Source organism: Delphinapterus leucas, chromosome 14 (assembly GCF_059928025.1).
Source record: "Delphinapterus leucas isolate spDelLeu-1000000601 "Yukka" chromosome 14, BTC_Dleu_Yukka2, whole genome shotgun sequence".
Classification (NCBI taxonomy): Eukaryota; Metazoa; Chordata; class Mammalia; order Artiodactyla; family Monodontidae; genus Delphinapterus; species Delphinapterus leucas.
Window position 1 is genome coordinate 6,564,401 of NC_143142.1, and position 12,878 is coordinate 6,577,278.

General features: G+C 50.7%; 1 protein-coding gene across 2 annotated transcripts in view; it reads left to right on the plus strand.

Annotated features, from left to right (window-relative positions):
- The window catches only part of RILPL1 (Rab interacting lysosomal protein like 1), a 44,604-nt gene that overhangs the window by 22,133 nt on the left and 9,593 nt on the right, over positions 1–12,878 (plus strand). For both annotated transcript variants that reach the window (XM_022598099.3, XM_089894414.1), the window contains exons 3-5: positions 565–683; positions 1,349–1,570; positions 11,187–11,359. In XM_022598099.3, the coding sequence (XP_022453807.1) occupies positions 565–683; positions 1,349–1,570; positions 11,187–11,359 (514 nt within the window). The remainder of the gene's footprint in view (positions 1–564; positions 684–1,348; positions 1,571–11,186; positions 11,360–12,878) is intronic.

A 12,878-nucleotide genomic window follows, 5' to 3' on the forward strand; every position in this document is an offset into this window, starting at 1 on the left:
TCTTCAATATTGGCTTCATGTGTATTAACAAGAGCAATCCTCGCAGCAGCCCTATGGGGTAGGTACTGTTATTCCCATTTTAGAGATGTGGAAACTGAGGCACAGGTTGGGTAGCCCAAAGCCACACAATTAATAAATGGGAGAACCAGTGTTTGATCTCCAGAGCCGACCCTCTGAATCACTATGCAGTATCATCTTTCATTAGATGAAAGGATGTACCAGACACTTAGCCATTGTAAAAAGTGAGGGGATGGATGAGGGGGGAGGAGGGGGCTACTTGGCGGGGGGTGGTCGGGAAAGGAGAGGCCTCTGTGAGGAGGTGACTTTGAGCTGAGGCCTGAGAATCAAGGGGAGCCAGCCTGGGGGAGGTTGGTAGGAAGGGACTTGCGGAAGCTGGAAACAGCAAATGCCCTGCAGTGGGGATGAGCAGGGGAAGGGTGGAGGGGCAGAAAGCAGGCGCTGGGGAGGGGCAGACGAGCAGAGGTGAGTCCAGGAGGAGGTGGGGGGCAGGTTCATCTCGGTGGGAGGTGGACACACCCACGGGTCCCTCTCACCCCACCCCAGGCATGTCGGAGCGGGAGCGGCAGGTGATGAAGAAGCTGAAGGAAGTGGTGGACAAACAGCGCGACGAGATCCGCGCCAAGGATCGGGAGCTCGGGCTGAAGAACGAGGATGTCGAGGCTGTAAGTGCTGAGCCCCAGCCCTGTGTCCGCCCTCCCGGCCAGTGGGTACCAGCAAGAGACGGGATCCTCCCCTCAGGAAGCGCCCCTTCTCCCTGTCGGTCTCACTCCATGGGCTCCATGGGGTGGGGATCCTGCTTATGGCTTGAGGGGCCCAGCCCTGAAACAGTTGCCGTGCGTAGGACCCTCGGCCGAGTCTTCACTGGAGCAGTAGGAGGGAACATGGCACTGCCCAGTGACCTGACTCTTTCCACACACTGAGGAGGTCCCAGGGCCCGGTCAGCCTCTGCTCTGACTCTGAGGCTTCCTCCAGCCCATCCCCTTCATGCCCCAGCGTGGTCCAGGCTGCTCCGGGAACCTATACGGTGTCTCTGCCTAAATTAGAAAAAGATGCCCCTTTCTCAAGGCATGTTACTTCCCTCTGTTGGGAAATTGTCATAATATACTAACAAGACACTTATCTTCCATCTGTCATAAAATTATCATAGTAAATATACACATTGCCCATCTCTGGCATCGACAGATTTGTAAGAACGTGAACAAATTTCAAACAAATCAAGGCATCTACAGTATGAATGGCACGCCTGTAGATGGTTTGCTCTTGTGCAGTACACAACATGAGCTACTGGATGTGGCGGCCCCATCTAATAGCCTTCATCTCTCTACAGCTGCAGCAGCAGCAGACCCGGCTGATGAAGATCAACCACGACCTCCGGCACCGCGTCACAGTGGTGGAGGCCCAGGGGAAGGCCTTGATCGAACAGAAGGTAGAACTGGAGGCAGATCTGCAAACCAAGGAGCAGGAGATGGGCAGCCTGCGGGCGGAGCTCGGGAAGCTGAGAGAGAGGCTGCAGGGCGAACTCAGCCAGAACGGAGAGGAGGAGCCTGTGGTGAGTGGGAAGCTGGCTTCTGCAGGCTGGCTTGAGGGGGGCCAGGCTGCCTTGCTTTTTCCTCATTACACTTGAGAGAAATAGGAGGCCGAGGGAGGGCCAGCTGCTGGCTAGAAGACACACAGCTGGGCAGAGGCAGGGCTGAGCCTGGAACCCAGGACTCCCAGCATTCTAGCCCAGGGTATCCAGCTCGGTGGTGGTTACTGGGCATCTGCCATTCATTCATTCATTCATTCAAATAATTGTTGACTGTGTTGCAGGCATGGGGGATAAAATAGAGAACTGGTTCCTGTCCACATGGAGCTTACAGCCAGTATGGGAGACAGACATTAATCAAATAATCACATAATATACCATGTGACCCAGCAATTCCAATTCTAGGCATATGCACAAGAAAACTTAAAATATATGACCACATAAAAACGTGCACACAAATGTTCATAGCAGCACTATTCCCAACAGCCAAAAGGTGGAAACAATCTACATGTCCATCAACTGAAGAATGGATAAACAAAATATGATCTCTGCACACAGTGGAACATTATTCAGCCATAAAAAGGAATGGAATACTGAGACAAGCTATAATTTGGATGAACCTCAAAAACATGCTAAGTGAAGGTAGCCAGACACAAAAGCCCCCATATTGTATGAGTCCATTTATTTGAAATGTCCAGAATAGACCGATCCATAGAGACAGAAAGCAGACTGGTGGTTGCAGGGACTGGGGAAAGGAGAGTATGGGGAGTGACTTCTGGTGGGTACGCGGTTTCTTTCAGGGTGATGGAAATGTTCTGGAATTAGATAGTGATGATGGTTGCGCAACTCTGAATGTACTAAAAATCTCTGAATTTCTTTAATGGGTTTTTTTTTAACTTTTATTTATTTTTTGGCTGCGTTGCGTCTTCGTTGCTATACACGAGCTTTCTCTAGTTGTGGCGAGCGGGGGCTACCCTTCGTTGCAGTGTGCAGGCTTCTCCTCTCGTTGCAGAACACGGGCTCTAGGCGTGCAGGCTTCAGTAGATGTGGCACCTGGGCTCAGTAGTTGCAGCGCGCGGGCTCTAGAGCACAAGCTCAGTAGATGTGGCACACGGGCTTAGTTGCTTTGTGGCATGTGTGGTCTTCCCGGACCAGGGCTCGAACCCGTGTCACCTACATTGGCAGGCGGATTCTTAATCACTGCGCCACCAGGGAAGTCCCTCTCTGAATTTTATACTTTAAAAGAGTGGATTTTGGGAATTCCCTGGTGGTCCAGTGGTTAGGACTTCATGCTTCTACTGCAGGGGGCATGGGTTCAATCCCTGGTTGGGGAACTGAGATCCCACAAGCTGCGTGGCACATCCAATTAAAAAAAAAAAAAAAAGAGTGGATCTTATGGTAAGTGAATTATATCTCGATTTTATTTTAAAACGGTGATTCATGCTAAAGGAGAGGGATGGTGCCAGAAGGTCCCATAACTGAGGGAGGGTCTGGAGTGCGTAACTAACTGTGTGGACTCTAGAGCCAGTCTGCCTCGGTTCCTTACTGCCTCCGTGTCTTTGGATAAATTATTTAGCCTCTTTGCGCCTCAGTTTTCTCATCTCTAAAATGGGAATACTAATAACAATACTTACCCCCAGATTGGTGTTCTGAGAATTAAATGAGTTAGTTCATTTAAAGTGTTAGCTGTTGTTATTATTACCATGATAGTCTGGGGGAGTCAAAAAGGCTTCCTCAAGGAGGTGATCAAAAGAATGAGTGAAAGTAAACTAGGTGAAGCGGGGAGGGGGGTGGCATGTGCAAAGGCCCTGAGGCAGGAGAAATTGCAGTGCAGTCAGGAAAGTATAAGAAGGCAAGGGTGCCTGTTGTGCAAGCTGACAATGAGGGAGAGGGTCTGAATAAGGTCAGAGAGGTCGGCAGGGGCCAGTGATGCAGGCCAGGTAAGCTGCAGAGGGAAGTCTGCTTTTTTATCTGCAGGCACTGCGCTGAGTGCTGCGGAGGTTCGAGCAGCTTACAGCCCAGTGCAGGAGACAGACTTGGAGACCAGCAGCCACACTTAAGGTGGAAGGGGGTTGTCTTAGTGGTAAGGGGTTGTCTTAGTCTGGGTTCCCTTGAAGCAGAGCTTGAGAAAAGGACTCTGGGCAGGAGGTTAATTTGTGAGGTGATCCCAAAGACCAGAGAAGTGAGGGAAGGAGGAAAAGGGAATTTGAGGGTGTGTCATTGAGGTCACGGGGGGAGCTCGGTCCCGCTGGGACCTCTGAGAAGCACCATAGGACACCTCCCGGAACTGTCTTTCTGGAGAAGAAAGGCTTAGAACAGTTATCCACAGATGCGTGGCCCCCGGAGGTGTCGTCTCCCCAACACTCCTGGGCAGAACTTGTGGAGCAGAAATGGAAAGACATACAGTGTGTGCTTGAGGTGGGCCCCTGTCCACATGGATGGAACTGCACCACAGCTGCAGCAAAATCCAGGTGGGCCCAGGGTGTGACACGGGGCCCCAGAGGTGTCTCCCACGTAGATGTGCCCCCAGAATGTGCCAGGAACACAGAGATAGTGCAGTTAATCCTGATGGGGGTGGCGTGGAGTTTCACGGACCAGCTCTTGCTTCAGCTGGATGTCAGTGATAATAACGCTAAGATTTTGACAGGTAGGTGTAGAAGATGGAGGTGCCGTTTCAGGAGAGTATAATGAACCATCACAGGAAAGCTCCGCGCTTGCCATTTGTTCCAACAAATATTTATTGACTGTTTCTGGTTTGCAGGCACTGTGCTGGTCTCTTGGGTTACAGGTGGGGGAGGTTAGACAGAGGAGCTTACCATCAGGTTGGCTCTAGTCCGAGCAGTCATTAAGTGTCTTGTGAATTCAGGCCGTACCCTTCTAGGTTCTTGGAAGGACAAGAACCTCTGGGTTACAGATAAGGAGTTAATGGAGAGAAGCCCTAAAAGGGAGAGGTTAGAGTCTGCTTTTGGCTAAAAGTGACAGAAGCCTAAGTTAAAATGGTTTAAGGATTTTTTTTTTTTTAAGGAATTTTCGGCTGAATAACTAAAAGCTTTGAGTTAATGATCGCTTCAGGTATAGCTGGTTCCAGGTGCCCAAATGATGCTGTCAGGAATTTGTTTCAGACCTTCTCTCAGCTTTGCTTTCCTCTGTGTTGTTGTCATTCTCAAGCAGCCTCTTGCCATATAGTGGCCCCTGGTACTCAGCCAGCTTTGCAACCCCAGCAGAAAGAAATTGCTTCTTTCCCAGATTCTCAGCGGGAGTCTCAGGGAGCCTCTCATTAGCCCACCACTGAATCAGTCTTTGTAGTCTGAGGTTAGAATATGCATGTCGTCCATTCCTGAGCCACATGGAGATGGCACCCATCTAAGCCACACTCACAGAGAGTGGGAAAGGGAAGTTTCTCCAGAGGAAAATTGCAATGACTCAGCCCAAAGATGTGTGGGAATGGATACAGACCAATCGGAGACAACAGATGTTAATCGTCCGTGCCAGAGAGTCGGGGCTGAGAATGCCACACACAAAAAACACTGAGCAGTGAGGGATGTGGATTCTTTCACAGGGTTTCTGCAGGGGAGTGACAGGATCAGCTCTGAGCTTACGGAAGAGAGTTTGAACAAGGACCTGGTGGCAGACGTGGCTGTTGGGAACCTTTTGCAGTAGTCCCGGCAAGAGAGGTGAGGGCTGGACCAAATCTGTAGCAGGGGGATGGAAAGGAGGCGCCAGGGGGAGAAGCTTGGCGCCATCACACCCCCCCCCCAGCCTTCCCTGGGTACCCCTTCCAACCTCCTGAGCCCCACGAGAGCTCAGGCCTGTCTCCGGCTGGGCAGGTGGGGCCTGGTCCAAACCTGGGTCCTGAGGACATCACCCCAGCCACAAGACTCTGAACCCCACTCCAGGTCTCTTTAGGACAAGGACATTTCACATCTCCATGGCACGGCTGCCAGTCGGTTGCAGTTTCCTTTCTGGCACGATGGGGGTGGGACAGAAACAGGGGAGTAAAATCCGGTAGCAGTTATGACTGACCCACTGAGCTTCTTTGCAGCATCTGTTCCCAAACCCAGAGCGTCTTTGCGGGGTTTGACGGCATCCCTTGGAGCTGAGTGGCATTCAGGATGCTTGTCACTCAAACAGGGAAGCCGCGGGTAGTGGTGGCTTCATCACCTGCTGCCATGTGACTTGGGGCCTGTCCATCTCTTTGATGGTCAGTTTCCTATCCGACAAATGAGGGACATGAACTTGACTTGATTCAGTCGGTCTAAAGGTTAGTGTGGCACGGATAGAGGATGGTGGGATCAGAGGAGGACACAGTGAATGCTGAGTGGAGAGGAGAGGGCAGTGCAGCTCTTCAGGGCCTTGAGATGGGTCTTGTGGGATGGTAGGATGTCCAGGGGTAGAATGTGGGGCAGGCCATTCCAGGCAGGACGAACAGCATGATCCAGACTAGAGAACGTGCAGGGTGCGGCTGGGGTTGCGGTTAGTCCTGGCACCAGGTTGGTGAGGGAAGGTGGGAGCTATGGAGGGATCCAGAGCGGGGGAGGAATCCATTCTTATCATTGCCTCTTGATTCATATGATTCTTTCTGAGATGCATCACCGTCATTTCAGTGTGATCTCCAGTAGGCAAGACTCTTTGTATATTTTTATAACATATTTATTGAGGTGGAATTTATTGAGATGTAATTCACAGACTATACAATCCAACCATTTAAAGTGTACAAGTCAGTGTTCTTTTGTTTGGTTGGTTGGTTTTCGTTTTGTGTGGTTTCTTCATTTTTTGGCCGCGCCGCATGGCCTGTGGGATCTCAGTTCCCTGACCAGGGATCGAACCTGCGCCCCCTGCATTAGAAGGGCGGGATCTTAACCGCTGGACCACCAGGGAAGTCCCCAAGTCAGTGCTTTTTAGTATATTCACTGTACTGTGAGATCCTCACCACTATCTAGAACTTTTCCATCACCCCAGAAAGCTATGCCATACACATTAGCACTCAATCCCCATCTCTGTCTCCCCCCAGCCCTGGCAACCACTAATCTACTTGCCGTCTCTATGGATTTGCCTCTTTTGGACATTTCAAAAATGTCCAGAAATGTCCAAAATGGAAATGGAATCATACAACAGGGGATCCTGACTGCCTTCTCACTCAGCATGTTTTCCAGTTCATCCAGCTTCTCATATTTTAACTGACGGTTTTCCTGCCTTTGACAGTTAGACATATAAACCCTTAAGAAAATGAGGTTGGCTTCCTGTCTAAGGGACTTTATATAAAATCAATAAGAAGACTGTAAAGTTAATAGTACCTCCTTGATGTCACTGTCTCTGCCTTACAAGTTCTGATTTCTTAGTAAGTGAAGGTTTTTTCTTTTTAAGTGTACAGGGAAAGCAGATAGGGTCCTGGTGGCTGGCCTGTGAAACAGGGTTTTCAGGCTGAATTCATTCGCGGTAGCCTGGAGCTACCAAGGGTGACCAGAGCACAGTCATTCCCCATTGCTGGCCCAGGGGCTGCTCAGAAGTGTGTTCAGTGGCCTTCAAGAGCACAGGAAGTGGCCTTGCTGTGCCCAGGCAGTGGGGAGTGTGCCCAGGAGGCCAGGCCTCAGGATGGAGAGCCCTGGTGGAGGGTGTCACCTCCCTCCACCAATGACAAGGCCCCATTGCTTGTCAGCCGGTCTCTGGGGCCTCCCTAGGGAGCACCTGGGGCCTCGGGCATCTCCCTCAAGCTGTGCCCAGAGATCCTCAGGGGACCAGCAGACAATCGGCGATAACCCGAGCCACCTCCGCGGTCCCTCGTGGAATAAGCCTAGAAGGCTTGCTTCTGATTAGCCCGATTGCCGTGTTGGGAAGAGCCTTCGCTGTGTCTCTTGAGGACTGGCCTGCATCAGTGCCTGTGCTGGTCTCCGAAGAGCTGGACCCCCAAGCTTACCCTCTTGTGCACTTGCAGGCAATGGTCCCGGAAGACAGGACTTTTTTTGCAAACCTGTCTGGGAATCCCCCAAGCTATAAGGGAATCAGGTTGCTCCTCTGATAGAAGAGCTGTCCCTGGGACTTCCCTGGTGGTCCAGTGGTTAAGACTCCACGCTTCCACTGCAGGGGGCATGGGTTTGATTCCTGGTCAGGGAACTAAGATCCCACAAGCTGCTCGGCACAGCCAAAAAAAAAAAAGAGAGAGCTGTCCAGAGGAAAAGAACTCAGGTTCTAAGGAAGCCCTTTGACGTCCTGGGTGATGTCAACCCATGGGAACTGCTGCGCCTTGAAAGCCTGTGTTCATAGGAATCCCCGGATGTCAGGGTGGGAAGGGCCCTTAGAAATATTATTGGGTTTTTTTGTTTGTTTTTTTTTTTTTTGGTCCACGCTGCACGGCATGTGGGATCTTAATTCCCCGACCAGGGATCGAACCTGCGCCCCCTGCATTGGCAGCATGGAGTCTTAACCACTGGACCACCACAGAAGTCCTTATTGGGTTTTTGAGGGCTAGATGGGGAAACGAGGGCCCAGGGAGGAGCAAGCAGCTTGCCCAAAGTCCCCTTGGAAAGTGAGGGGCGTGTGGACCCTTCAGCTGGCCCTTCCCAGAGAGGCCGAAAGTCAGGGGACTTGCCCAATGAATGTCAGGGCCTGAGTTGTTTGGGGAGGGAGGGGCTGGAGGGAGTGTGTGAGCCTGAGATTAGAGTCTGCAGCCGCCAGCGCCTATGGAGTCCACAGGCAGGGAAGGAAAAAGGGGAGGGCAGTGGGCAGCCATAGAAATAGCATGTAAAAGGGAGCAGCTGCTATGCAGTTACCAGCCCAGTGCTGCCATGTGGACCCAGTGGGACCCAGTCTTCCAATTTTTTTCCCAAAAGGAAGCCCCAGACCCAAACTTCAGTGTGAAATCTCCTGATCTAAAACCATTGGCAACTAATTCAAAAGAGTTTTAGAACACAGTGAAGGCCAAACAAAATGGGGGAGGGTGCCCCCGCCAGGGTGGGCCCAGAGTTCTTGGTGAACTCCTACACATTCGTCAAGACCCCATGCACAGAGACCACATCTGCAGTAACGTCTTCCGTGATCCTTCTCGGAGCCTGTACCTCTTTAATTATATTACCTTGTAAATTTGTGTGTATCTTTCCTCCACCACCAACTGTCCTATTTGTCTCATTAGCTCAATGACCAGCAGGCAGAAAGTTGATGCCCAGTAATGTTAAGTAAATACTAGACATCCGGGCTTCCCTGGTGGCGCAGTGGTTGAGAGTCCACCTGCCTATGCAGGGGACACGGGTTCATGCCCCGGTCCGGGAAGATCCCACATGCCGCGGAGCGGCTGGGCCCGTGAGCCATGGCCGCTGAGCCTGCGCGTCCGGAGCCCGTGCTCCGCAACGGGAGAGGCCACAATAGTGAGAGGCCCGCGTGCCGCAAAAAAAAAAAAACAAAAAAACTAGACATCTGAGGATGCTCTGTGATTAACCTGAGCAGAGGAAGAGAAGGGAACTGGCATTAGTGAGTGCCTGCTGTATACTAGGCATTTGCACTACGGAGCTTGGGTAGGGGGTACCATCTGAATGTGTGGCCATCAGGTGGTCCGAGGAGCAGCCCCCAAGGCTCTGCAGAGGGAGTCAAACACTGAAGACGCACCCTGAGGACACAGCCCCCCGAAGGTGTGGCATCAGCGGACGCCTTATAGTGCCTTCTCGGGAAGTTAAATCCTCCACCACTTCCTCCCCAAGTTCGTGGGTGGAAAGAGGCCCCACTCCGATGCCCAGCCGGTCTGAGGGGGCGGCGTGTGTCAGGTTTCAGTTTCCTGCTGCCACGAGGCGCCTCCCCTGCTGCCTGCTGCTCAGCTGCTGACCTGCCGGGTGGCTCTTCTGTCACCTGATCTGCCCTGGTGGGAGGTGTCTCCTTTCAAGCGTCCTTTCCCAGAACAGCACGTCCCTGACTCTCCCAGGACGGGAGGCCTCTCAGCTCTGTCTTCTGGAGTCCTTCAGCATCCTGGCCCATCTAGGTGGGAGTCCCTTTCTCCTTGTGGTTCTGTGGGATTTTTTGGGGGGGTGGGGGCGGGGGGCAGTTCTGTATTTCAGTCCCTCCTTCCCCTGTTCCAGAGCTTTCCCACTGTTGCCCTCAGCTTCTGTCCACTCCTTCTAGATGATCACGAGACATTGGCAGCTCAAGGGTGTCAGGAATAGTGCACTGCCTGCAGAGTGTGGGCCGCCTGCAGATTTGGCCAGCTGACTTGGAAAGCTTGCAAAAACTTCCTTGCTATCAAAAAAGAAAAAAACGTTGGCAAGGATGTGGAGAATGTCAAACCCCTCCTACACCGCTAGCAAGAATGTAAAATGGGGCGGCCACCGTGGAAAGCTGGCAGTTCCTCCAAAAGTTAAACATAGAGTCACCATATGACCCAGCAGTTCCACTCCTAGGTGTGTACCCCAGAGAACTGAAAACAGGTGTTCAAACAAATCTTCATACACAGATGTTCATGGTAGCATTGTTCCCAATAGCCAAAAGGTGGAAACAACCCAAATGTCCATCAGTGGATAAAAGGATAAATAAAATGTCTCTTCACACAGTGGAATAGTATTCAGCCATGAAGAGGAATGAAGTACTGACACAGGCTACAATGTGGATGAACCTTGAAAACATGATGCTGAGTGAAAGAAACCAGACACAAAAAGCCACATATCATATGATTCCATTTCTAGGAAATGTCCAGAAAAGGCAGATCCATAGAGATGGAAAGCAGATGGTGGTTGCCAGGGGCTTGCGGGGGGGGGGGGGGAGGGGTGGATGGGGAGTGACTGCTAATGGGTGTGGAGTTTCCTCTGGAAAATGTTTTGAAACTAGGTAGAGGTGGTAGTTGCACAGCACTGTGAATGTCCTAAACACCACCCACTGCATTGCGCATTTTAAAATGGAAATTTTATGTCAAGCGAATTTTATCACAGTTTTTTTTAAAAAAGCTCCTTGCTGTGGAAGAGGGCAGGAGGATGGGATTTGGGTGTGGAGCAGGTGATTTAACAGGCTAGGATCCATCTGTGTGACCTGTGTGGAAAAGAAATAAATGCCCTGCGTGTGAACATTGGCTGGGATGTTACCAACCCCCCCCCCCCGCCCCAACCAGGGCTTCCACCAAACTCCAGTGAAAAGATGCTCACAGCCACTGGGGAGGAGCAGGCTTGACCAGAAGGCCAGTAACAAATGGGAAACTGTATATGACTTAATATCAAATGAAAAGGAATAGAGAATTGCGCATTGGCTCTGATTCCAACAACTTTGGCCAAATTAGCAATGCACTTGGCTAGAAAATGAGTCAAGAACGTGGGAAAGGGAAAGCAGGCAGATTGAAGAGGGTGGCAGCATTGGGTAGTACACGGTTTCTTCTCCTCGGACACCTTTTCATGTTATTTGTCATAAAACCCTGGGTCAGGTGGGGAGGCGCCAGGACTGCAGGTCTGGCTATCGAGAAGTCAAACAATGCGCAGGTGGCCGCTCGCTTTGGTCTCCCGAGGGATGCTGACTGCACAGAACATGAGCAGAGGCCACCCTCGAGTTCTTAAAATAGCGTCCTCAGCAAGCTGCTCAGGCCCTGGGAGGGTGGGAAATTCGGGCTCCGGCAGGATGCGGAGTGGGTGCTGGTGGCAGCGGCCAGGAATTCATTAGCAGCATCTCTGCCCTCCTCCAGATGGAGCTGGGTGGAGACGGGTGTGTCTCCGAGGCAGAGAAGGTGGCCATGGATCTCAAGGACCCCAACCGCCCCCGGTTCACACTGCAGGAACTGCGGGATGTGCTGCACGAGAGGAACGAGCTCAAGTCCAAAGTGTTTTTGTTGCAGGAGGAACTGGCATACTATAAGAGGTGAGTGCCCCTGGGAGCTCCCAGGCTGGCTCCTTTCTGAGGTTGTGCAGAGTCTGGGGACAAATTCACACCTGGAAGACAAGGATTGCATCTGTATTCGTTGTGGGGACCATCTCTGGCCTGAAGCACATACATACCAACTCATAATTCCTTTCTGAAACTCGGGCTCAGGTGCACTCCTGTTAGAAAAGAATATTATGTATACTGTATTACCTTATTACCTTATACTGCCAGCGAGCTCTGGGGCAGTTCTTCCAAAATCAAACACGTGAATATGTTTGCAGCAAAAAATACGAACATTCCTACTAAATGGGATAAATAAAGACTATAAACAGCCTCACGAGATTTCATTTCAGGTTTTGCCACCAAGTGAATGACCAAAAATAAAAGAAAACAAAACAAATTTTGGTTTTTAGAGCCTTTTGGATTTTGGAATTAGAGATAAGAGATGGTGGAGCGATAGAGCCTAATATTTGATCATTTAGTCCATCCGTGGCCAATGAACTCCTTGTACATATTAGAGCCACACTGTCTGATACACTAGCCACTAGCCACATGTGGCTATTTAAATTTAAATGAGTTAAACTTAAGTAAAATGTAAAATTCGGTTCCTCAGTTGCACTCGGCACATTTCAAGTGTTCCATTGACACATGTGGCTAGTGGCCACTGTATTGAACAATGAAGATATAGAATATTTCCATCCTCGTGGAAAGTGCTGTGGACAGCACTGCACCTGGCTTAGAGCACCATCTAATACCGTGCCACCTCACACTTGTTCAGCTTTGTACACACTACCCTGCTATTGGTTCCTCAAAACACACCACGCTCGGTTCTACCTCAAGACCTTTGCACATGCTCTTGCAGCTGGGAAAACATTCCCCTTGGTTCTTCCCATGGTTGGCTCCTGGTCATTCAGGGTTTGGGTCAGATGTCACCTCCTGAGAGAGGCCTTCCTTCTCCATCAACACCCCTCCAAAGGAGCGCTCTGTCCTAGTCACTGTCTATCACTTTACCCAGTTTTACTTTCTTCATGGCTCTTTTCATCGTCTCACATTATCCTGTTTATGAACATGCTTGTTTTATTGTCTGTTTCCGCATTAGACTGCAACAACATGAGACCAGAAACCTTATTTGTCTTGTTCATGACTAAGTTCCCTGCACTTAGGATGCAGCTTAGCTCAGAGTAGATGCACAACAACTACCTGTTGAATGGAAAGCTGGAAGGAAGGACAGATGCACCAGATGTGGTCCCTGCCCCAGTAGGGAAGATAAGACATCAGAGAAAATACAGTGCCACACATTTTTATTGAAAACCCACTGTGAGTCTGCCACATAAGAAAGTTTTATGACAGTGTGTGCACTGGCTGTTCAAAGAAGAGAGAAATCACTTCTGGCTTGGGAATGGGGTGGAAATCAGGAAGGCTTCATGGAGGAGGTGGCATTTGAACTGGGCCTTCCCTAAAGGATAGGGGTGTACGTTTCAGGTATGGAAGATGTTGTGGGTGGCATATTCTAGGC